The sequence below is a fragment of the Nymphaea colorata genome, chromosome 6, assembly GCF_008831285.2.
Source record: "Nymphaea colorata isolate Beijing-Zhang1983 chromosome 6, ASM883128v2, whole genome shotgun sequence".
Taxonomy (NCBI): domain Eukaryota; kingdom Viridiplantae; phylum Streptophyta; class Magnoliopsida; order Nymphaeales; family Nymphaeaceae; genus Nymphaea; species Nymphaea colorata.
Genome location: NC_045143.1, coordinates 24216589 through 24240588, shown reverse-complemented (window position 1 = coordinate 24240588; position 24000 = coordinate 24216589). Strand labels below are relative to the sequence as shown.

At 37.6% G+C, this 24000-nt stretch overlaps 1 protein-coding gene across 2 annotated transcripts; it reads left to right on the top strand.

The window, feature by feature from the left end:
* The first annotated feature begins 4073 nt into the window (after window positions 1–4073).
* On the top strand, window positions 4074–22831 carry LOC116255704 (uncharacterized). 2 transcript variants are annotated; one of them, XM_050078264.1, is made up of 9 exons: window positions 4074–4092; window positions 4392–6647; window positions 6727–17549; window positions 18239–18316; window positions 18456–18739; window positions 18874–19053; window positions 19140–19554; window positions 20888–21009; window positions 21930–22831. In XM_050078264.1, exons 5-9 carry the CDS (start codon window positions 18692–18694, stop codon window positions 22128–22130), a joined length of 966 nt encoding a protein of 321 aa, XP_049934221.1. In that variant the 5' UTR covers window positions 4074–4092; window positions 4392–6647; window positions 6727–17549; window positions 18239–18316; window positions 18456–18691; the 3' UTR covers window positions 22131–22831. The 2 variants fall into 2 exon arrangements, with proteins under 2 accessions (XP_049934221.1, XP_049934222.1); XM_050078265.1 differs by having other exon boundaries at window positions 4075–4092; window positions 18855–19053.
* The last annotated feature ends 1169 nt before the right edge of the window (window positions 22832–24000 follow it).

The window sequence follows — 24000 nt, the reverse complement described above, 5'->3', positions numbered from 1 at the left end:
TTGCTTGGCTCATCGTCTTTTTGAATTGTTGGGTAGTCACTCCTCGATGCTTTATGTTTAGAAAAAAAAAAGGGGGTTTGTGGGTTAAAAGGTCGGGGTGTGACACATAATGTGCTCCAATCTTATAGAAGGCTCCACTATGAAGCTAAAAACATGGTGAGATAATGTACACCAAAACAATATATGATGTTTGTCTTGCCATAATGGAAATAACTTTTTTTTTTGTGTGATGAATAATACATACATATATATAAGAGGCCAATAGCTTTCAAGCGCTGCTGGTGAAGGAGATGAGGACCTGCTCTAGATGGGTAGGAAAGGACCACCGGTAGATGTTTTGGAGAAGGTGAGGATAGAAGACAAGATAGGAGAAGGTGGGGATATGGAGGAGGAATCAGAATATGAACTAAACCCCTGGCCTGGGCAATGGGCCGGGCCGCTTGGCTGAACAGCTAATGACTTTATCAGTGGTGGAAACGGATATTTGGGATCGATTAGCACACGATCAACAAAATGACGAATCATTGAGGCTAATCAAAGCTTCGATCCAGCAAAACCCGGGTTCCATTCCCTTTTATTCAGTCAAGGGAAACACTTTGTATAGGAAGGACAAGGCAGTAGTCCCTCCTAGCTCTGAGCTTAATCAGGAATTCCTGCATCACTTTCATGACACTCCAGCCGCAGGTCATGAAGGGGTCGCCAAGACCCTGAGTCGCATCAAAGCTCAGTTTTGGTGGAAAGGTATGAAGGCTGAAATACAGGCCTACGTAAAGAAGTGTGTAGTGTGCCAGCGAGAGAAGTACGAGGCAATCAAGCCTCCAGGCCATTTGAATCCTCTCCCGGTACCTACAAAACCGTGGACCGATGTCACTATGGACTTCATCGATGCCATGCCTCGATCAGAAGGAAAAGAGGCAGTATTGGTAGTGGTCGATCGGCTCACGAAATATAGCAACTTCGCACCTTTACCACGGTTGTATCAAGGGCCCCTCGTGGCCAACGTCTACCATGAGTATATCGGGAAGTTGCATGGAATGCCGCAGTCCGTCGTCTGTGACCGGGACTCAATTTTTTTAAGTGCATTCTGGCAAGAATATATGAAGAACATGGGGACGAAATTGAATTTTAGTACCGCCCACCACCCTCAAACAGATGGGCAGAGTGAGATAGTGAACCGGTCCTTGGAGACCTATTTGCGTTGCTTTGCGGGTGAACGACCAGCCACCTGGGTTAAATACCTGCCTTGGGCAGAATGGTCGTACAATACGAGTCTACACTCGTCGACAGGCATGACCCCTTACGAGGGCGTATATGGCTTTCCCCCTCCGTCGATTCCACACTACGAAGGAGGAACTGCAGAAGACGATAGTGTTGACTGCGAATTGCGCACAAGGGAAGAAGTGTTAGAATCCCTAAAACAGAACATTGTAAAAGCGCAAAACCGCATGAAGCAGGTATATGACAAGGGCAGGAAGGACCGGGAATTTGAGGTGGGTGACTACGTTTGGCTTAAGAGACTACCTCTTAAGCAGAAATCACTGATGGGTCAGCCATATTCCAAGCTGCTGCCTCGATATTACGGACCGTATCCAGTGATACAGAAGGTAGGGAAGGCCGCCTACAGACTTGGCCTCCCCCGAACAGCATTGGTACACCCCGTATTTCATGTCACGAGGTTGAAACCTCATCAAGGGGATGTGCCAACATTGATAGAACAGGTCCCGGATAATCTGCCTACTCCCTATCGCATTCTGAAGCATAGGTATGTCCAACGACAAGGGAGGATGAGGCACGAGGTACTTGTGGAATGGGAAGGACCCGACAGGGGTACTTCTTGGGAAAAATTTGGGTCGATTGTTCATCGCTTCCCCTCTTCAAGCGCTCGAGGACAAGCGCAAGGTAGGGAGGGGGAATCTGTTACGGACCTACCCAGCGGTCCAAACCCAGCAGAGGCCGAGCCAGCTGAATCTAGTCGAAGGAAGCGCAAGGCTTCCGACTTGTGGGCTCGTTCTCTTCAGTGCATCAAGTCCAGTCCCAAGGAGATGCAAGAAGCACCAGAGTTAGTTGCAGCGGGAGGAGTGGGAGGAGCAACTAGGTCGTCAACGGTGCTCAAGCAGGTTCAGTCTCAGGGTGACTTAGATTCCAGTCTAGGGCTCGTCAAGCTAGAAGCGTCCAAACCAAACGAGTCCACTTCACGCGACCCTTGAGACGTCCTAAGATCCAAATCTTAGGTAAACGGCTCGGTCAAACCTGACCGAGCTCTTGAGTCAAACAAACCGAAGTGTGGGCGGGTCCCCTCACGAGGTCCCCACCCTGGGTTCAAAAGATCCAGGGGCTCGAACCTTTTCCCTTTGTGCGTGGGCACTAGGCCCGGTTTTGCTTTATGTTTCTCGAATAAATAAGTTAGTCTTAGGCTTGTCAATAGTAGGACTCGAGGTAGGAACCTAGCCTAGCAGGTTGTGCTTGGCATTTTGGATTTGGGTCTTGGGTAGAGAGTGAGATCTGGATTGTAGACTCGCTCAAATAGGATTAGTATAAATAATTTTGGATCAATGTACATTGTATCAAAGTTTAAGCGGGCTGCCGGCAGGTTCCTAGCCCGATACGGGCCTGGGTCTGGGTATAGGACTAACATTGTTGGGTTTTCGCCCGTTGCGTGCAACCTCACATCATAATGGGCTAGGTCCGAGTTATTGGACTTGGCCTGTTGGGGCTCGTTAGGTCGAAAGTTAAGAGTTAAAACAGATGAACATTCGACACTTGTTTTTCGTTTTTCATTTGAAAGAGAGAGAGTTGTGCAGCTGTGCCTGTGCGAGTAGAGCCACTGTTGCCGCACCTTCACCGTCACCGGCCCCCGCACTGCCGATCGGCCACCGCCACTGTCGCCACTCCTAAAACATGTAATGTGTAAAGGTTTTCATTTTTCATGGAAAAGATCAAGCGAGCTATGCCTGTGTGAGTTCAATCATTTTTCGTTTTTTGTTTTTGAATCATTTTTGTTAATTTGTGGCTGAGGTTGCACGAATGGTCTTGTTTTTGTAGATCTGACCCTAGCTTTTCTTTTCTAGTGTTTAGATTATCGTTGAACATTTTGTCTTTAATTTTCTCTTGCTTCTTTATATTTCATACCTTATTCTTCTTTTTTACCAAACAATCTTTTGGAGCCGAAAGTTCCATGTTCATGCACTCTTATTTCTTGTGGTACGTGTACATCTATTGTGTTGAAGAATAGGGGGTGGCATTCTTCCTTGAAGATTAATTTTATGTTAGAAAAATTGGGTTGTTTGAATTCATCAATGTGCAGTTTTTGTTGTTTGAGTGTTTCAACTCGTCAGTGTCATTTTTTCTTGATGGCATATTGTTGTTTCGATTTTTTATGTTTCATCTCGTGAATGTTTCCACTTGCTCTTCACATTGTGCCTGAGGTATCTGATGCCAAGACTGATACATGGTAGCTTGGCATCTCATAAAATAGGTAGAGATGGATTTGACAGCCTTATGCGACACAGATTATCAACTATCAGTTTTATTAGTTGCATCACTCTTACCAAATCTGCTTGGATGGTTTTCTTGTGTTCTATTTCTGTGAATATGGCACTTACTTCTATATTTTCTGGGTCAGCAAGGGTGTAAATATGAAAGTGTTTCATTTGCTTCTCTTCAACGGAAGTTCATTTTTTTAACTATGTTGTGCTGAAAATCGACCCAATTCGATTTCCAGGAGTTTAATGATCTGAACTCTAGTTCCCATTTAATGGCAAATTTGCAAAACTATTTCTCTTACCTACTTTCCAATTACTGATTATTTCTTTTTACTATCACAAGCCATCCAACACTTATAGCAGTAAAGATTGCAAGTCACAGGCCACCACCACCATTGTTATTAAGGAGGACGCAAATCTTGCATCATGGCTAACAATTCAAAGTTCATGTGTAAAAGTCTCATCAGTTGTGATTTTTTTTAATAGAGATGACAGATTTGAACTCAATTTGTTATTACTATTATTATTGTTGTTGTTAATTAACAAAAAAGTGAGGTTATACAGGCTGTCAACCAGTTCAACAGAGATATCAAAATCTCAAGGCCTCGAGGTATGATATTTCAAAATGACACTCTGAAATTTTATTTGGATTCTTTCATAAATGCCGTAATCGAGTTGATAATGGCGATTAGTGTCAGTTCTTGTCTGAGATGGACATTTTTTTTTTATTGATTTTATGTACTTGTCATCTATTTGGAGAGATATATTACGTTCCAGACTCTTTTGTTATACTCAGTGATGTTTCTTATCTTCTTTATTGACAGCATTAGACAACCTTGGATTGACTTAATATATATATATATATATATATATGAACTTGATATTCTTTTTCTTTCTTTTTTTGTGCAGGAAGGAGTGGGAATAACATATAATGTTAATGCTAGTGTGAAAAAGATTACACCTACTCAAGATACGTCAAAAGAGTCTTTCCGAGATATTTGATAGACATCTGTCATTGTTTCTAGAATGTACTTCATTTCTTTCTTACCATATGTCTTTGTTGCATAGAGAGAACAGTAACTGAATGATTTCATGTACATGATGTCATATGAATTGAATTTTGTTAGTCTTTTCTTCAACTCAAGAGTTGAATCATTTCATGTGTTTAAGTTGTTTTGATTCCATTCAAATAGTAAGTTATGTCTTCCACTCTTGGAAATGAAGAATATCATTTGATGGTAGATATGGAGGAAAATGAATCTTTTTAATTTATTGAAAAGGAAGTTGAATCCAAGAGGAAAAGAACTTCAATAGCATGGAATGACTTCACATTACTACAATTTAAGGGAAAAGAGTTTGCAAAATGCAACCATTGTGGTGAATGATTAGGTGGACATAGTTACAATGGTACGAGCCACTTAAAATGACATAGAGATAAATGGGTCGAAAAACAAATTACTGATAAAAAACAATGAACTTTGTCATTTGGAGTTAGTAAATCTGGTACCACTTCTTTATATCTACATAAATTTGATGTGGAGACTATAAGAAAATATATGACCAAGTGTACAATAATGCATGCACTTCCTTTCAGTTTTGCAGAATATAAATATCATAACGATCTTCTAAAGACTTGCAATTCAAGGTTTGTTTCATTTTCTATAAAAACACTTACAAAAGATGTTCGGTCAATGTTCAAGACTGAAAAAAAGAGATATCAAGGAGTTTTAAATAACCACGTGCAGTAGGTTTTATTGACATTTGATAAGTGGTCCTCACAATAGATATTAGGATACTTATGCTTGATAGCCCAATATATTGATACAGATTGGCAATTGTACTCTCATATACTTAATTTTATACATGTGCCTCCACCACATAATGTAAGTTACATATGTGACATTTTATCAGATTGCATTCTAAGTGGAAAATTCAATTGAAATTGTTTTTTGTTACTGCTGATAACTGTTCAGCAAATGATAGTGGAATAAGTTTACTGAGAATGAATATAGAAAGAAGAAACAATATTTCATTTCCATTGAGAGGGAATACTTTTATACTTGTTGTGGTACACATATTATAAATTTCATGGTTAAAGATAGTATGAATGATATGGATGATACAATTTCAAAAATTTGTGATAGTGTCAAATATGTAAGGGGATCACCAAACCAACTACATGCTTTCAAGCAATATGTAAAGGCAATCGATTTCAACATTAGCATCGTGTGATCCTAATTATGCATGTTTGCCTTCTGAGGATGAGTGGTCTCATGCATCTAATTTACGTCAGTTCTTAAAGCAACAAATCTATTATTTACCAATAAGCAACATCTAATCTTGTTTTTGAAAAAAATTTATCAATTTACTATCATTTGCGTAGGCATCGTAGAACATCAAATGAACATATAAGGGCATACAAAATGCAAGAAAATTTTGAAAAATACTTCAAGAGCTACAATATTCTCTTTGCAATTGCAGCCGTTTTGGATCCTAAGTTCAAGTTGTCATACTTGAAGTATTTGTTTGACGATTTGGATAAACCTGATGCAATGGTAAAATATAAAGTTATAGAGAACATCCTTCATGAATTGTATGCTAATACAAAAATATGTATGATGATAGTGACACAAGTAATATACAAAGGAGCAATGCATCCACTAGTACCATTATTACAACGGAAGAGTATAGAAGTGTGGCTAGATATGGCTTCAAAACATAATTCAGCTCCACTATCTCCTATAGTGGCTCACACAGATTTAGAAAAACATTTGATTGATCTAATGAAAGAAATTGTAACTATTATAGACTTCAACATATTATCTTTATGGAAGACAAATGAAAACAAATATAAAATTGTAGCAAAGATGGCTCGAGATGTATTAGCCATTCCTGTATCTATAGTTGCTTCGGAATCTGCATTTAGTATATCAGGAAGAATTCTTAATGATTACTGATGTTCAACTATTCCTAAAAATGTTTAATTGTTAATCTGCACACAGAGTTGGTGATGCACGCAACTTGTGTGAAACGTATGAAGTTCATAGTTCAATGCTAATTTATTTTATAGATAACATAATAGCATGCTTAAATTAATGTGTCAATGTTACAGTTCTCATGAAGCAGAGCACCATTCTGACGAGTTAATCCAATGCATGAATCATGGTATTTTTTTTTTTCAATTTGTAGTGCTTAGTATTCTATTTATGTAATTTGTGAACTAACTATTGTAAATCTTTTGCAGGTAATATCTTTTGTGGTGTGGAATCATGGATAAACTTATGATATGTTGAAATGTTGATGTAAAACTCTTGCAATGTAAAATTTTGGATATTAAACTTGTGGTTCTAAATCAAGGAAAGGATGTAGTTTGTACATCCAGCAACAACTATACCTATGAACTATGATGCCCATTATAACCTTATTCTCTTTTGCTATGGTGTGGACCACACTGAGTGGTGAGTCAGCTTAACTTATAATTAATTTCTGTGAAATGGTGAGAGTTAAGAAACCATGTAATGCTACTAGAAAACCAAGCCATGGCCCTTGGGATCTAGCCTAGTTAAACAAGTTGCCAATGTTACCAATGGTGTTGCTGGAGATGGAGAGCTTGGAGTTCTTAGCCTTCGGTTTTTTTTGCTTTTGTCGCTTCATTATGCCTGTATATTTTAATGTTTCGGTTTATAAAGATTCAACCTTGTTGTTTGTTTGTCTTTTACATCTACTCCTTCGGTGTCCCTTTTTTATTGGGTCATTCTCATGCTCCCTTTTTGTGCAGTTTGGATGCCATTGTGTTGAAGGTTTACTGCCTAGTTTGATCTAATTTTCTTATACGTAAGAATCTAAGATCCATTTCTCGTTAGGTTTAATCTGGGATTGCATGGCAATCATTTATTTGATTTCCTTTTCAACTTCATGGAAGCATGTTGTGGTGGTTAAATTGGGCATAGGCTATTATTTTCATAGAGTACTACTACTGACTGCGGTTGGCCAAATCCGGACCCAACCCGTCAGAAACTGTCCATGCCTGGCTCGACCCGTTTAGCAGTTAAAAAATGGGTCGGGCGGGGCCTCAGACGTGGTTGAGTAGGCCCAATACCCTGCCCGGCCAGCCCGTTAATATTCAGGATGGGTAGCAAGCCAGCCTGATCCGAATGTTAATTGTTGCCAGCATTTTGTAAATGGGCCAGGCCAGCCCGGCCCAGTCCGGCCCGATGCCCAGGCCTAAACCCCTTCCTTCAGCTGGAGCCTGAGATCTCAGTGCGACCAGGAGGGAAGGAGAGTTAGTACAAAGAGGAGACTATTGGTAAGGCCTTCAAGATGGATGGCAAAAAAGTTAAGTAGGAAGAAGGGAAAAGAAGGCACTTGAAAATCATGGAGTGAACAAGTTCAAAAACAGATCGCCGCCTCTAAAATTTGCTCTGATCGAACTAGATAGGAATGTAAAGCATAGGCATGAAGGCATGATGCCTCAGGGCTCGGGCAAAATGGTCAATGTGGGGTCAGTTGATGCTTCATTTGCAGGCAAGGCTTCCTTCAATCAAGGGGGTTGGAACATCAGTTAATGCAGATAGGGGACAGAGATATGGAAAGAAGCCGGATTTCAGAAGGAAGATTAAACAAAGAGAATAAAGAGGGAGACACAACGCATGGAAGAGGAGCCTCAAGTTAGCTAATGAGGATTCTTTCTTGAAATGCCCATAGGTTGGCGGGTAAGTCAGCCCAACAGGAGTTTGTGAATATGATGAGAGGCCATCAACAAAATATAACAATTATTATTGATGTTAGAATTTAAATATTCGACATTATGTAAGTATACATATGTTTCATATATAATTTGTATATATGAATATCTATGTATGCATAGGTGTTATGTATTTTATTTTATTTGCTTCCTTTTCTTTTCATGTACTTTTTAATTCTTTTCTTTTTCTATTTTTACCTTTTCCTTTTTGTAAAAGGGAACTAGCTGTTGGACCAGCTTCCAACGGCTAGATTTCTAGCCGTTGGAGCTGGCCCAACAGCCAACTCCTCCTTCTTCTCTCCCTTTCATTGTACTATATATATGGGACTGTTGTCCCTTGTTTGGTTAAGGCTTTTAGGCCTCTCTTGTGTATTCTTCTCTTGAGATTAATAGATTTGGTATCTTCTCCTCAAGTTTGAGGTTTGGTTGTGTATTACCTATTGAAGTTGTTGGGATCTTCAGGAGTGTATCTCTTGAAGCATTTGTATTCTCAAGATCAGGCCTGATTTACATGGTATCAGAGCCTTGTTTTGGCTCTTTGTGTTGCTGTCTTTCAAGCTTGAAGATCCCTGGTATTTCTCTTCCGTTGGAGCCGTGAAGCACTCCAAGTGTTCGATATATTGCTGCTTTGAGTTGACACAAGAAGGTGTTGTTATTTTACTGGCCTCTTTTGGTGATATTTATGACGGGATAAAGCTCCCTTGGTGGTGAAGATTGTGGCAGTCTTTGACGCGTCAAAAGCTTCATTTTGTGTGGCTGTTTTTCATCCTAGCACTACCTCAACGTCTCCTTTACAAGGTACACATTATGGATGAAAGAACTTCTTCTACTCCTCTTTCTAAATTAACTTCATCAAATTATGTTTCTTGGGCAAAAACTATGGAACATTTTATTAGAAGTAAAGGCCTATAGGGACTTGTTGATGGGTCTAAAGGTGAACCTCAATTAGTCCTCACCAAGACCATAGATGGTAAAGCCCAAAAACTAGATGGAGTTGAAAAAGACAAGGTTATGAATGAATATGAGAAAAAATGGGAAGAGTGGAAGATAGGACACCACAAGATTATCACTTGGATTATTGCTTGTGTTGATACTACAACCATGGGCTAAATAGCAAAACATAATTTTGCTCATGAAGCTTGGGAATTCTTCAAGAAAACCCACACTATGAAGGATGTGGCCTACATGTGCAATCTTCAAATGAAGATTGCAAGTCTCCAACAAGGAGACAAGTCCATTAAAGAATACGTTGGAGAAATGGAGCAATTATGGGACGAACTTACTTTATTTGAACCCGAATGGTATGATCCAAGAGACATTGGAGTTAGAGAAAAACAAATCCAAAGGGAGAAATTTTATAAATTCATTCTTGGTCTTAGATCGGAATATGATGGAGTCAAAACTTCCTTGCTCCATAGACATAAAGTGCCATCTATGAACGAAGCCATAGCGGAACTTCAAATGGAGGAGAATAGACTCAATTTTTCAAAAGACAAGAGTGAAAGTGTTCTTGCTACCTCAAGACCCGGTGCTCATATGAGAACTTATAGGCCTCCTCACTTTAATCGAAACTATGAGCATAGCAATAATGGCAACAAGAAGATTATATGTTTCCATTGTCAAGAAGAAGGACATACCAAACTTAGATGTCCTAAATTGAGGAGATTTGATAAAAAGACAAGTGTGGCTGGGACAATGTATGAAGAAAGCAATCGATTTGACCTAGACAAACTTGTAAGTGCCCTCCAACCAAAGCTTATTGATGCTCTTCAACCGCTTTTCAAAGGAGGAGGGACTTCTCCAATCTCCGGAGGAACCGTGGCATCTACATCATCAAGTAAGTACTCTTGGATTCTTGATTCCGGAGCTTCATTTCATATGACCCCTTGTAATTCTTTGCTTACCGAATGCACTAAGGAAGAATCATGCCCATTTGTTAAAACCGTCGATGGAACTCCTCTTGAAATCAAATGTGTTGGGAATATTGATCAAAATTTTAATTCAAAAGTTTTTAAAATACCAAAAGTTAGATTTATTCCCAAACTTAACTTAAATCTCTTGTCGGTTTCTCAAATAACAAATCATGGATGTGATATTGTCTTCTCACAAAATAAATTTTTGATACAGGACCATCTTTCCAAGAAGACGATTGGGGAAGGTTCTAGGAAAAATGATCTCTACTATGTTGACTATTTGGATCTTTCCAACCCTACTTGCAATATAGTCAAGAAGAGTGACATTCAAGTTTGGCATCAAAGACTTGGGCATTCAAGTTTAGGAAAAATGTCTTGTATCCCTTTTTTGGAAGAGAAATGTAAAGAAATGATCTCTTGTAATGATTGTATTAAAGCCAAAATTAATGCTTTACCTTTTGGAAATAGAAATTTTGTTGCAAAAGCACCTTTTGAATTAGTGCATTCGGATGTATGGGGTCCCGCTCCTATTATGTCTAAACGTGGTTTGCTTTATTATGTCATTTTTGTGGATGATTACTCTCGATATGCTTGGGTTTACTTTCTTAAATGCAAATCGGAAGTCTTTATGAATTTTAAAAACTTTTACAACATGATCAAAACTCAATTTGATGCAAACCTTAAAATTTTTAGAAGTGATTTCGGGGGAGAATTCATCTCCAATGAATTTGAAGAATTCCTAAAAGAAAAGGGAGTTATACACCAAGAGTCTTGTCCCAAAACCCCCCAACAAAATGGAGTCGCCGAAAGAAAACATAGACATATTCTTGAAACAACAAGAGCTCTTCTTATATCAAAAAATGTTCATGCCCTTTAAAATTTTAGAAAATATTTCACCTTTTCAAAAACTTTTTAATTTGGAGCCAACTTATAAAAGATTCAAAGTCTTTGGTTGCAAATGTTTCATTTTAAATGACAAAAATGATAAACTTTCATCTAGGGCTATTCAATGTGTCTTTATTGGCTATTCCGAAACTCAAAAAGGGTATAGATGCTATGATATTGAAAAAGATAAGGTGTATGTTTCAAGAAATGTGATATTTTTAGAAGAAGAAAATGGCTTTAATGAAAATAAACCCAAGCATGACGATGACTATTCTTTTTTATGGATAAATGATGATGATGTTGATAATGATGATGATGTTTTGCCTTCTTCACATAATGATGCTCAAAATGAGGTTGAGAATACTCCTTTTGATAGATCTTCACCAAGAAGTGATGGATCACCAAGAGAAGTTATAGTTTATAAGAGAAGGTCTTAACAAAACATCCAAGAGTCTCAACCTACTCTTAGGAGATCTCAAAGAGATTCTCATCCACCTCAAAAATTTGTTTCCTATGAGTCTTTTTCCCCAAAACATAGAGCTTGCTTATTAGCTATTCACTCTCATGTTGAACCTTCATCCTATCTTGAAGCCAAAACTAACCCACATTGGATTGAAGCAATGAACAATGAACTTAGAGCCCTTGAAGACAATAAAACATGGGACATTGTGTCTCTTCCTATAGGGAAAAAGACAATAGGATGTAGGTGGGTTTACAAAATCAAAACTAGAAGTGATGGATCTATTGAAAGGTATAAAGCTAGACTTGTTGCCAAAGGATATGCCCAAGAATATGGGATTGATTACGAAGAAACTTTTGCCCCTGTCGCTCGTATGACCTCTGTTAGAGCTCTTATTGCTGTTGCTTCTATTAAACAATGGTCCATATATCAATTGGATGTCAAAAATGCTTTTTTGAATGGTTACTTAAATGAGGAGGTATACATGGACTCACCCCCTGGGCTAGATGTACCTAAAGGCAAAGTTCTTTATCTCAGAAAGGCATTGTATGGTTTGAAACAAGCTCCAAAAGCTTGGTTTGATATGTTTAGCAATGTTATGTTTAAACAAGGTTTTAAATCATGTTTTTCTGACACAGCTATGTTTGTTAAAAACACAACTACAGGTACAATTGTGTTGCTTTTATATGTAGATGATATGATTATTACAGGTAATGATGCCAACGGAATTATGCAGGTAAAGGACTTTCTAAAGAATGAATTTGAAATGACTGATTTGGGTAAACTAACATATTTTCTTGGTATTGAAGTAGCTTATAGTAGAAGAGGATACTTACTCTCACAAATGAAGTTTGCCAATGACATTATAAGCAGATCAGGTATCACTGATGACAAGGTGGTAGACACTCCTGAAGCCTTACGAGTAAAGATGAAGATTGATGATGGAGAAATTCTAGAAAATCTCACTCCATTTCGTCAATTGGTTGGAGCTCTCACATATTTATCCATCACAAGGCCTGACATATCACATGCGGTACATGTCATAAGTCAGTTTCAACAAAGACCCACTTCTGGACACATGGGAGCCGCATTGAGGATTGTTCGATATGTCAAACACACAATCACTAAAGGACTTTTTCTATCCTCCTCATCAAACTTGAATATGATTGCCTATACTGATGCTGATTGGGGTGGAGATCCTAATAACAGGCATTCCACCATCGGTTTTTGTGTTTTTCTAGGCGACTCTCTTATTTCGTGGAGGTGTAAAAAACAAAATAAAGTCTCTCTATCATCAACTGAAGCAGAATATCGTGCCATGGCCACCACCACCATAGAGATTGTGTGGTTAAAAAGCTTGTTGAAGGACATTGGAATTGACTTAAATGAAGCAACCAAGCTCTGCTGCGACAATAAAAGTGCCATCTACATTGCTAGCAATCATACTTTTCATGAAAGGACGAAGCATATTGAAATGGATTGTCACTATGTGAGAGAAGAATATCTTAGCTGAACAATCGATATATCCATTGTCCCTTCTGAATATCAACTTGGAGATTTCTTCACCAAGGCACTTGCTTCAGCACGTTTTCAGTTTCTTCTTGGCAAACTTTCGGTGATCACACCGTAAGTTTGAGGGGGGGTGTTAGAATTTAAATATTCGACATTATGTAAGTATACATATGTTTCATATATGATTTGTATATATGAATATCTATGTATGCATAGGTGTTATGTATTTTATTTTATTTGCTTCCTTTTCTTTTTTATGTACTTTTTATTTCTTTTCTTTTTCTATTTTTACCTTTTCCTTTTTGTAAAAGGGAACTAGCTGTTGGACCAGCTTCCAACGGCTAGATTTCTAGCCGTTGGAGCTGGCCCAACAGCCAACTCCTCCTTCTTCTCTCCCTTTCATTGTACTATATATATGGGACTGTTGTCCCTTGTTTGGTTAAGGCTTTTAGGCCTCTCTTGTGTATTCTTCTCTTGAGATTAATAGATTTGGTATCTTCTCCTCAAGTTTGAGGTTTGGTTGTGTATTACCTATTGAAGTTGTTGGGATCTTCAAGAGTGTATCTCTTGAAACATTTGTATTCTCAAGATCAGGCCTGATTTACAATTGACACTAAACTAACAATGGAACACTTAAGTAAAATGAGGTTAAAGGTGTCGTAGTATCAATCGGCAATGAATATGCAAGAGGGTGACCTTTGGGTTGGAATGTGGACTCTCTAGAAGGAGGCAGAGAACCAAATTAATGAGATAAAAAACAACCATTATTGGGTTCGGTTGAGAGTCTTTGCATTTAGCAAAAGCAATGACATCTGTGTTACTGGTGTGTACTTGGACTCAAACTTCAGAATTAGGAACTCCTTCTTCAGGACTTTTCCATTATTGCTTCTTATGAACCAGTCCATGTGGTTTATATAAGAGTTTTCAACTCTATGATTGGCCAGCATGATAGGGGACATGGAAGCCCCCACCCTTTCAGCTTGTCTGGCTTTTTCTAGGTTCATTCACGATAATGAGATTATAAAGATTTCAGATAGTGAGATAAAGTTTACTTGGTCGAATAATAGGCCAGGAGATGTAAATGGTATGAGTAGACTTGATAGGTGCTTCGTGTCATCCCCATGAGCTAGGGATAGATAGTGGGTTATGACCTTGGAGGTTCTTCATAGACTTATGTTGAATCATATGTTGTAGTCGGAAGTCACGTATCTACATCTGTTTCAGAGTCTGATGCACAAAATCATGGCTCTTCAGAATCCTTACAAAGTGCTCAGAAGTTTGAAAATGTGGACCTGGAAAAGGCAGTTTTTCTTTCATTGGAATGGGAGAACGAAGGACCATATGAAGAAGCTGTTGAAAGGTTTCTCTCCTTATTGTCTATCTTTTATAATGTTTTGGACCTATGCAATAGCTGACTTTATTCCACTGCAGTAGTATTTGTCTTGCTTTTCTCCTATCTTTTATGTTGGGAGGCTGGGTTGACTAGCATGATGGATTATTATGGTGGACATTATTTGTTTCTCAAAATCTAATTATTATGATCTCTTGCCTGTTGTTGATATTATGATAGAGGGTAAGCTAAAACTAGAGTCTACATGCTTAGTAGGTACAGTTTCTCATATATACGTAAAGAAAAGGGAAAAATTCGTTCAAGTTTATACCATTTTCTCTTTGATTTTTTCCTTTTATGGAGAGAAAAACTCATCAAAACTTTCAGATGGGTAGCCACATGAAGGTTACTTGTTTGATATGTGTTTGTGTGTGTGCTATGTGTACAACATAAAAAAAAGACACTGAATTTATCACATAAACTATCTATAAAATTGAATTCAACACAAAACTCTTAGGAAGAAGCTCAAAATTATGCATGTTGTTTAGTTATCTATAAGCTTAGTTCTTAGGAGTAGGTGATGAATGTTCATCTTCCTCAACAAGACATATGTCCCATATGTGATTTTTTTTTTTAAATAATCTTATATTTTGCATAGAAGAATGCCCACATATACCTTTATAAAATGATGAAGCTAGTTGTTGTCTAGCCTCAAATGCTAGTTTTCTTGCTTTACGACTAACTCAACTGCTGGACCTCTTCCTTCCTGTGTGCATGTCAGGGTCAACCCCCCCTATTTTACGCATTCATTTTTCAACCCTTTGACTAATAAATTACTATATGTGTTTCCTAATTCAATTTATTGCTCCTCCGTGGAGATATTTTTCTTTACCATTGTCACAAATCCAATGGTTCTTCACCCTCCCCCGACCCCAACCCAAAAAAAAAAAAAAGCAAAAGCGGGACAGAAAGAAGGTAAAAAAGAAAAACAGGAAAAAATTTATGATATTTGAAGAAAAATGAAAAAATAGAAGTATCATTTTTTTTTATTTCCCTTTTTTCAGAAAGAGTGTTTTTTATGTTTATTTAATATTTAATAATTATTTGAATATTGATCAATCTTTTTGTAAGAAAATGAGTAAAAAAAACTAAGATATGTTATTTTTTTATATTTTTAATTGTTTGAATTCCCAAGAAAAACAAACTTCCCAATGCACACCTTAAAAAAAAACCTCGTTGTTAAGGACTCGAGAATTGTATCTATAACAACCTGGCCAGTGGATCCTAACCCACCCCCAAGCAGGTCGGAAAAAGGCTAAGAACCAGGACAACTAATCATTTAACAATTCCCTTTATAAGTCTCAAACAATTCTTTATAATTAAACTTTTGGGGAGTTACAATCTCCACCCTCCCCCCTTTAAGGCACGCGTCTTCGTGTGTATGCGACCTTAGGTTGAATGCTGAACCGACTTTGATACCACTATAACCACTTGGCTGGCAGATTCCAACATGCCCTTTAACAGTTTCGGTTCCACCTCAGAAAAGGTAGAATCAAGACAAAGTCACTTAATAACCCCCTTTATAGGTCTCCAAAGATTCTTTACAATATTGGATAAGAGACTAAGGTGTTACAATATTAAATTTTTGAGTGTTACAATCCACACCCCTTAAGGCACATGAAACATCGTGAGATGAATTCAGCAATCTCTTTTTTTATCCCTGGCCACCAAAAATTTCTTTTTATATTTGGATACATTTTGGTGCTTCTTGGATATATGGTATATCTCGATACCTCTTGATTAAACAATTTTCGAATATCAGGCATTCTCATGTCCCAACTGTTGTTTCATTCAAATTAGAATATAGAATACCCTCATGTATATGTGGCTACCCTAATAAAATCACAAAGTCTCTGTTATAACCTGATCACTTCATAGATCCAAAACAAAACAAGCATAACTAATCTCTTTCAAACACATTTAATGCATTCTTATTACTGCTGGATTCTTGATGATATAGTTTTTGTTTTAAGAAATACAGGTTGTTGTGATCTTGTTACATATCTCTAAATTTTGAGATTGCTTTGTTAGTTTTTGTTTACTCATATCTCGGATTGTAAAGAATCTTGAGGGACTTACAAAGGAGGTTGTTATGTGATTGGTTGTCCTGGTTACTAGCCTTATTCGGGCTGAAACCAAAATTGTTAGGGGGTGGATTGAGAACTGCTAGCCGGTTTTTTATAGTGGTATCACAGCTGGTTCAATACTCAGACCTAGAGTACCACACAAGCAGACACGTGTACTTCAAGAAAAGGGGGGGGGGTGGTGAATTGTAACAACTCTAAAGTGTTAAGAATATTTGGAGACTTATAAAGAGGGTTGTTAAGTGATTGGTTTTCTTGGTTCCTAGCCTTGTTCAGGGTGGAAACAAAATTACTAGGGGCCAGGTTGGATCTACCAAGTACCAACTAGGTTATTACAGTAGTGGTGACAATGCTCTCTACCATTTGTTTATATGTTGATGTACTAACATATGAAGTAATTCTCGTTAGTGTATCTCAGTGAAATGGCTTATGTTATGTCTTATGCTGTTACTGTTACTTTTTGGAAAAAATATGTTCCTCAGTTTTAGCAATAATTTAGTAACATTGACATCTTGATTGGTTCACGTTTGGTTCCTTCAGTTAGATGGGAAAGCTTGCTTTTGCTTCCAAAGTTTTCCCCCACGTCATCCTTTGTCTGATTAGAATTATGGGATGTTTATTTTAGAGGATGGAAGTTAATACTGGACCAGATGAAGTGTCTGAACTCTAAAGACATTCTGCTACTCAGATGATGCTGGTGAAAGTACACTTTCTGTTAATGAGTTGAATAAGAACCATTCTAGTGTCAGTGTCCATCATATACTGTTCAGTACGTGGCCTCAGAATCCACTGTCATTTTAATGATTTCCCACATATATTTGTTTACAGATTAATAGGTGAAGGAAAATATATGGATGCTCTTGCTTTATCTGATCGTTGTTTACGTGGTGGGGCTTCTGATCGGTTGCTACAGTTGCTAGTTGAAAGAGGTGAAGAAAATTGCTAGTTGAAAGAGGTGAAGAAAATCATTTAGCCACTGACTTGCCACATGGTTATGGTATACATAGCGTATGGAGCAATAGTTGGCAATATTGTTTGAGATTGAAAGATAAGCAACTGGCCGCCAGACTTGCTCTCAAGTATGCAGCAGCCACCCCTGTGTTACATTTCTCTTCTCCATGAATAACTTTTTATGCTTCACTTTTTTCTACCATAGATGAAGTCCTGGTGCACCTGATCACATTGGACTAATGAACTGATTTTTAAGAATGGATATTTGCTAATAGTTTTAAGTCGTGTAGATTCTCTGCTTGACTTAGGATTTGGTTCACTATCACTGCATAACCGTAATTCACCACTCAGCCCTGTAGTTTCGTTGTTGGTACCACTTAAAGTCACATAATCGTATGCATTACCTTCTGTACTTTACCAGCTTTGCTTCAAGTCCCACAATTTTTGTTCTAAACCATAATCCAGGCATTTGGACTTGTTTCTATTTGTGTATGTGCAGTGATTGATGCTGATACAGATGTTAAAACTGAAAAAATATTCTATTACATTGTCTTCATGTATTAAAAAGGGAATTTGAACAATCTACAATTTTGTAAAGAACATCATGGAGATTCGGGGACTTTTGTTAAGGTTGAAACTAATGCGGCCATGATCAATTTCCATACTAGACTTTTCTGAAGAAATTAGGACCTTTGAGCAATGTTGTCAAAATATGATGAAGCTTTTAGTTAGCATAGCCTTTTTATGCCAATTTTTTCGTACTTGTGAAAGCTGAAAATGTGCGTTGAGATGGTGATAGCTATTTCTATATCATCAGGCCATCCTAGCACGACAAGCTTTGCAGAGATATAGTCACATACTGTGTGCAGATGACAGATATAACAGCTGGCAGGAGGTGAGTCGCTCATTGTATTTTATGTTTGTGTATGGTGACTCCTGAAAGACTCTGATATCTATAACAGAAATAAATGTTTAAAGGATTTTGACTAATGGTGTTTTCCCCTTAATCTCCTGTCTGAATGAGGTTCATTCAGGTTGAAGCTGATTGCAAGGAAGATCCTGATGGTCTTGCTTTGAGATTGGCTAGCAAGGGTGCTGTTTCTGCAGCCTTAGAAGTAGTTGAAAGTGCCAATTTATCTATAGATCTGCGGAGAGAGTTGTGGGGCAGGCAACTTGTTGAGCTGCTTACTGCTGATCCTGTCAATGGTGGCGGTCCGGTAGAGGCTTCAAGATTCCTTTCATCATTCCATGAAGCTAATGATACTCTGCTATGGGTGCCATGCAACAACTTCCTAACTTGCGGTCAAAGCAACTTCTTGTATATCTCCATGTCTTTGTCTATAATTTCTTCCATTGACAGATGTGGGAGCTGAAAGAACTTATTTGGCTGTTTCTTGATATTTTCTTAAGCCCACTATTGTCCATTTTTAAAGGTGCACTTTTTTCTTGAAGAGGCGTGATGGAAATATGTCAGACGCTGAAATCTCCCAGCTTAATGCTTGGGCCCTGGGTCTACATGTTCTTGCTGCTTTGCCTTTGCCTTGGCAGCAACGTTGTTCTGCGTTACATGAGCAGCCTCTGTTGATCTTAGAAGTCCTATTTATGTGTAAACAGTTAGATTCTGCTTCTCAGGTAATGTGGTATTTCACAAAATAGTACCATGATTGACTATCTTTTCTTCTAACAAGCTATGCTGTCTGTGACTTTTTCATCTGCAGATCATGAAAGAGTTTCCTTCACTTAGGGACAACAATCTGATTCTTGCATATGCGGCTAAAGCCATTGCTGTTAACATGAATCCTCCTGTTAGTGAACAACGTGCCCCTATGGTGGTTCCCAGAACAAGGCAGAAAACACAAACGGGCATGCCTGCAAAATCAAATTTTAGTCACGGCTTCAGCAACTTGCAGAAAGAAGCTCGCCATGCATTTTCATGGACACCTCGTGATAGTGGTACTAAGAGTAATTGGAAGGAACCATATCGTAAGCGGAAAAGCTTAGGATTGCCTCCATCTGCAAATACTTCTTGGGAAGCAATGGCCAATATTCAAGAGGATCGTAGTTCAGTTAATGCACTTGATGGACAAAAAAGGTTTCCCTCTATTGCTACTTCTGAAAGATGGGTACTCACAGGTGATAAAAATAAAATTGCTATACATTGATTTTTAATGTTTTTCCAAAATATTGCATATTTTCCCCCTCTTTTCTTTTTTCTTTTTTCATTTCTTTTGTTAATGTCATGATAATCTAAAAAATATCATGATATTTATGGCTATAACTCCATGTAACACATGAAACCTTCAAGTTGGAATGGGATGATATCAGGTCTTCAGACAAGTTTTTTGCCCTTAAACCACTCTATTCATCCACCCGAAATACATGGAAGCATGTTGAGCATTTGAGGATGGAACATTACAAGAACCATGATCAGTTATGGTCTTGGGGGATGTTTTTTTCTTTGCTACCATTTTTATGATTAATCAAAACAGTTGTCACAAATATCTCCATTTTTTAAGAATATCGTTTTAGCAACTGAAAATAAGGGCAAAGTGGAAAAAAAATATTGATTTCGTGAAAATATTGCTAGAACGAAAATTTATATGTTTTTGTCACTTTCTTATTGCAATATTTTCATTTTTTCCCAAAAAAAAGAAAATATTTTGAGATATATTTTAATATTTTGGGGGATCATTTTAGCATTATATCTTTTTGAATTTTTTCAATGGTTTCATAGGAAAATTAGTAGAAACTCAATTTTTTATATTTTTTCTATGATTTTCCTGATATTTTTAAATTTTTTGAATTCATTAGACAATCAAACTTTCTAATTCGTACCCAAGAAAAACCTTGTTGAGAAAACCCAAGAATGGTGATTGAAAGTTGCAACCTGTGTCTTGTCAAACAACAAACAATGATGATACAATGTGTTTGGATTTCAATGGTTTCTAGACATGACTTATAGATGACAGTCAGTGCTTTGGAGGGCAGGGTTGGGAAGTTTTCATACTAGGCTATGCCATGTGAGACATGCCAGATGAACTCTTGACATCCTTTAACTTGGAGGCCCTTTTGGATGGCATGAGCTCCGTGTTTGTAATTCTTAGCTGGTAATAGACCATAGTTTTACTTCACTTCAAGTGATATTTTTCCTGTGATGTCTGTGCTTAGGGGACTACTTCGGCCTAAAATGTTATGTTTCTTTCTTCTTTCACTCTAGTAACCTAGTTTTGTTTTTTTTTATGTTTTTTCAACTTGATATATTATAGAACATGACTAAGCAAAATGATTATGTACTTTTGAACGATTACAAAATAATACATTTGCTTTACAAATCAAGTGTATGGCCCTTGCACCTTCATGTTATTCTAAACTACTCTCGTACTCCTGTCATAATTTTGGCTTAGAGATCTGTAACTGCTTTTCCAGTTTTAAGAGTATGAAGTAATTTGAATTTTCTATTCTGTAGAACCCAATCATTCATTTCTTGTGGTTCACAATGATGGGGAGGATGATCTACATGCCAATATCACCATTACAGGTTCTTCTTTTCAGCAAGTGAAGCAACTTAAGCAACATGGGAAACTGAAGGTCTCTTCTATTTTCTCTTCCATCACAACTTGGATGGTTGTTTGATTAGAATATTAGTATTTGCTTTGTCAACAATAAGTTGTCCTTGCCTAAGTTAACTGCATTGTTACCTTTAAAGCTGTAGCTTTCTGTCACACTGTCATTTTTTTCCTTGAAAAGAACCATACCTCAAACTTTCTCCCTTTCCCTTGAAAAGTATCAGACCTTAAACTTATTCTTCCCTTTTCTTTCACAATGTTTCACCTATTTCTGAACGGAATATTATTTCTACAGTGACATCTATATTTTGGATCTACCGTTTGGGTTAAGAATTGGGTAGAAGGCATATGTGTGTGTGTGTTTGTGTTGTGAGAGAGGAGGAGAGAGAGAGATGTAGGATGCAGCCACCAAATTGTCCTTTGCTCAAACATTAGCTGAACATTGCCATAGATGCAAACCTTCTCTCTTCTATATCTATATGTGGCGTCAGTGTGTGTTTGTACATTCTTATGATGCTTTGTAGGCTTTATTCCTTATTTGATGGTATGAGTGGATGATAAAAAGGATCTACATATGAGTATTGGCAGTACCCATAGGAATTAGGGATAACTAGCATGACATTTCCTAAGGTACTCTTCTTCATTTCTATACCATGTTTAGCTTCTCGTCTTTCTTAATTTTCTATATTTGTAGTGTAGCAATAACTTTAAATTGGAATTTGCTTATGCATGGTACATTTTCTGCATCTCTTATGCTCCTTTAGGATAGACCAGACCTGCATGGTTATCCAGGTGGACCAGTATGTGTATCATGTCGTACTATAGGATCCAAGTGCTGAAGGCCCTTTAGTTAGAATAGCTCAGAGGGAGAACTGCATTTATGAGTGTTTCAAATTTGAGATTTGAAGGCAAATGCTTATCGTATCATTTTCATTCTTTCAGGTTATCTTGCCAGGTGTTGGTTCCGAAGTATCAAAAGCAATTTTGAATGTTGGAAATGGGGAATGTGTACTTCAGAGGAAACAATCATTGAATAACATATTCCAGGACTTGCCCTTAAATGCATCTCTTGTGACACCTACTTATGGTGCATATTTCTTGGCTTTTGCTGTGCTGACAGTTGGTGGAACCTCTCTGTTGTAAACTTAGAAGACAAAGGCAGCGCCATGGTGGTGTTAGATACCAGGAGCTTGAGATGGGTTTGCCATAATCAGACAGTCCAGGCACTACCACCTCATGGAAGCTGGAATCTAGTCCAGCTGATGGCTGGGATCGAGATTGGGATGATGGTTGGGAAGATGAGGAATCAGCAACACCCAACAGACCCATGAATCGCCATGCCTCTAGAGCCACTGAAAAAGATGGATGGGAACAATTGGATGATCGATAGCCTTCTAGTTAGAGTTGGAAAAGAGAAGAAATATATGTTATTTTTTGACTGGTCAAGATGGTCCATATTTTTATTCTAGTTAAGAGGGAAGTTCTTTTGGCCATTTGAGTGGAAAGGATGTGACAATACATGAAATCAAAGCTCATGAATGCTGACATTCACCTCTACTGCTAGACGTTGAAGCCGTCGAGGACATTTTGTAGACAGTCAAAGTTCATGTGATAGCATCACTTGTCACCCCTCCTCAATACAGAGTATTTTATAATTTGCAAAATTTTGTTGGTTGAGAATTATCAGTGATAAATTAGAAGTTTGGGTGCCTAAAATATCAAAAGGTGCATCTATTAACAACTTTGAATGGTAGGAGGGCTCCAGTTGTTAACAGATTAAGGTTTTGACTTGTTTCATGTAAAATTAACAGTTTATTCGTGATAGAAGAGATTAATATTGGTAATTGGAATCTTGCATGTTTCTTGCTGAAAAGCCTTTGGTTTTCTGCCTACTTTCTTTCACCATGTTGGTCTGCTTCGCCTGTGAATGTGAAGCCACGCACACACTCTCTGAAGGGAAATATACGATTGGACATTTCTCTCTCTCACTATATATATATATATATATATATATATATATATATATATATAGTTGCAATTATCATTCTTAGAATACCGTAGCTCCATGGTCTCCTGAAATAGTCCAAAACATTGGGCAGATCTTCTGTCAAAAAATAAATTGGAATAAGTGAAAGTTAAAGGCAGAGGGAAGAGAGGTGGAGTGGAATATATTGTATTCTAAATTTGTGTGTCCTCGGAAATCATAACGTATGTCCTTAAATATTCTGGTGAAGTACGTCATTAATATTTGCTCGTCCAACAAGATAATGAAGGTTCTTCATATTTAATTGCTCAGAAAATTGAATTGCATCTGTGAAATATTAACTCTTTATTCCATTTCACTTGTTGCTTGATTCAGAAAGGAGCAAAATAATCCAAAACATATTAAGCATAGCATCCTTTTCTCTTTCAAACACCAAGTGATGGGCAACTGGTCCGGTTGAGTGGTGTGTTTGAATCACGTCCTCAGTTTGATTTTAGAAGGGTGCTATCTTGATGGTATTGAAGGGTAGTGTTGATTTTGAGATTAGGGGTGACATTAAGAGGACAAGTGAACTAGTTCTTGTCCCCTCCCCCTTTTCTTTCTCTCTCTCTTTCTCTTGCTTCGTTTAAACTTTCAGTTTGCCCCTGGCAGATCCCATTTATGGATCCATACTTGCATTTTCTTATGGTCGTCCAAATTAGTTCATGAAGTTAAATTTGATAATATTTTTTTAATTGAATGGCTTACTATCTAGCCTTCAGGGAAAGGGATAAGTTAATGGCAGTGTTGGAATTAAATCCACCAAGCTGCTGATTCAGTCATTCAATTAAATTGATTGACATCAAAATTCAATTTTGAAAAAATTATATATATGTTCAAAATTCATATAATTAAAAATCAAAGAAGTCTTCGAAATACTTAAATTGACATGCGACACTATTGAATCAACCGCTGAATTGAATTGGTTTGCCACCAACTTGAATTGGTCAATTCAACTCGACCGTGATACCATTGATTATTGTTCCTCAA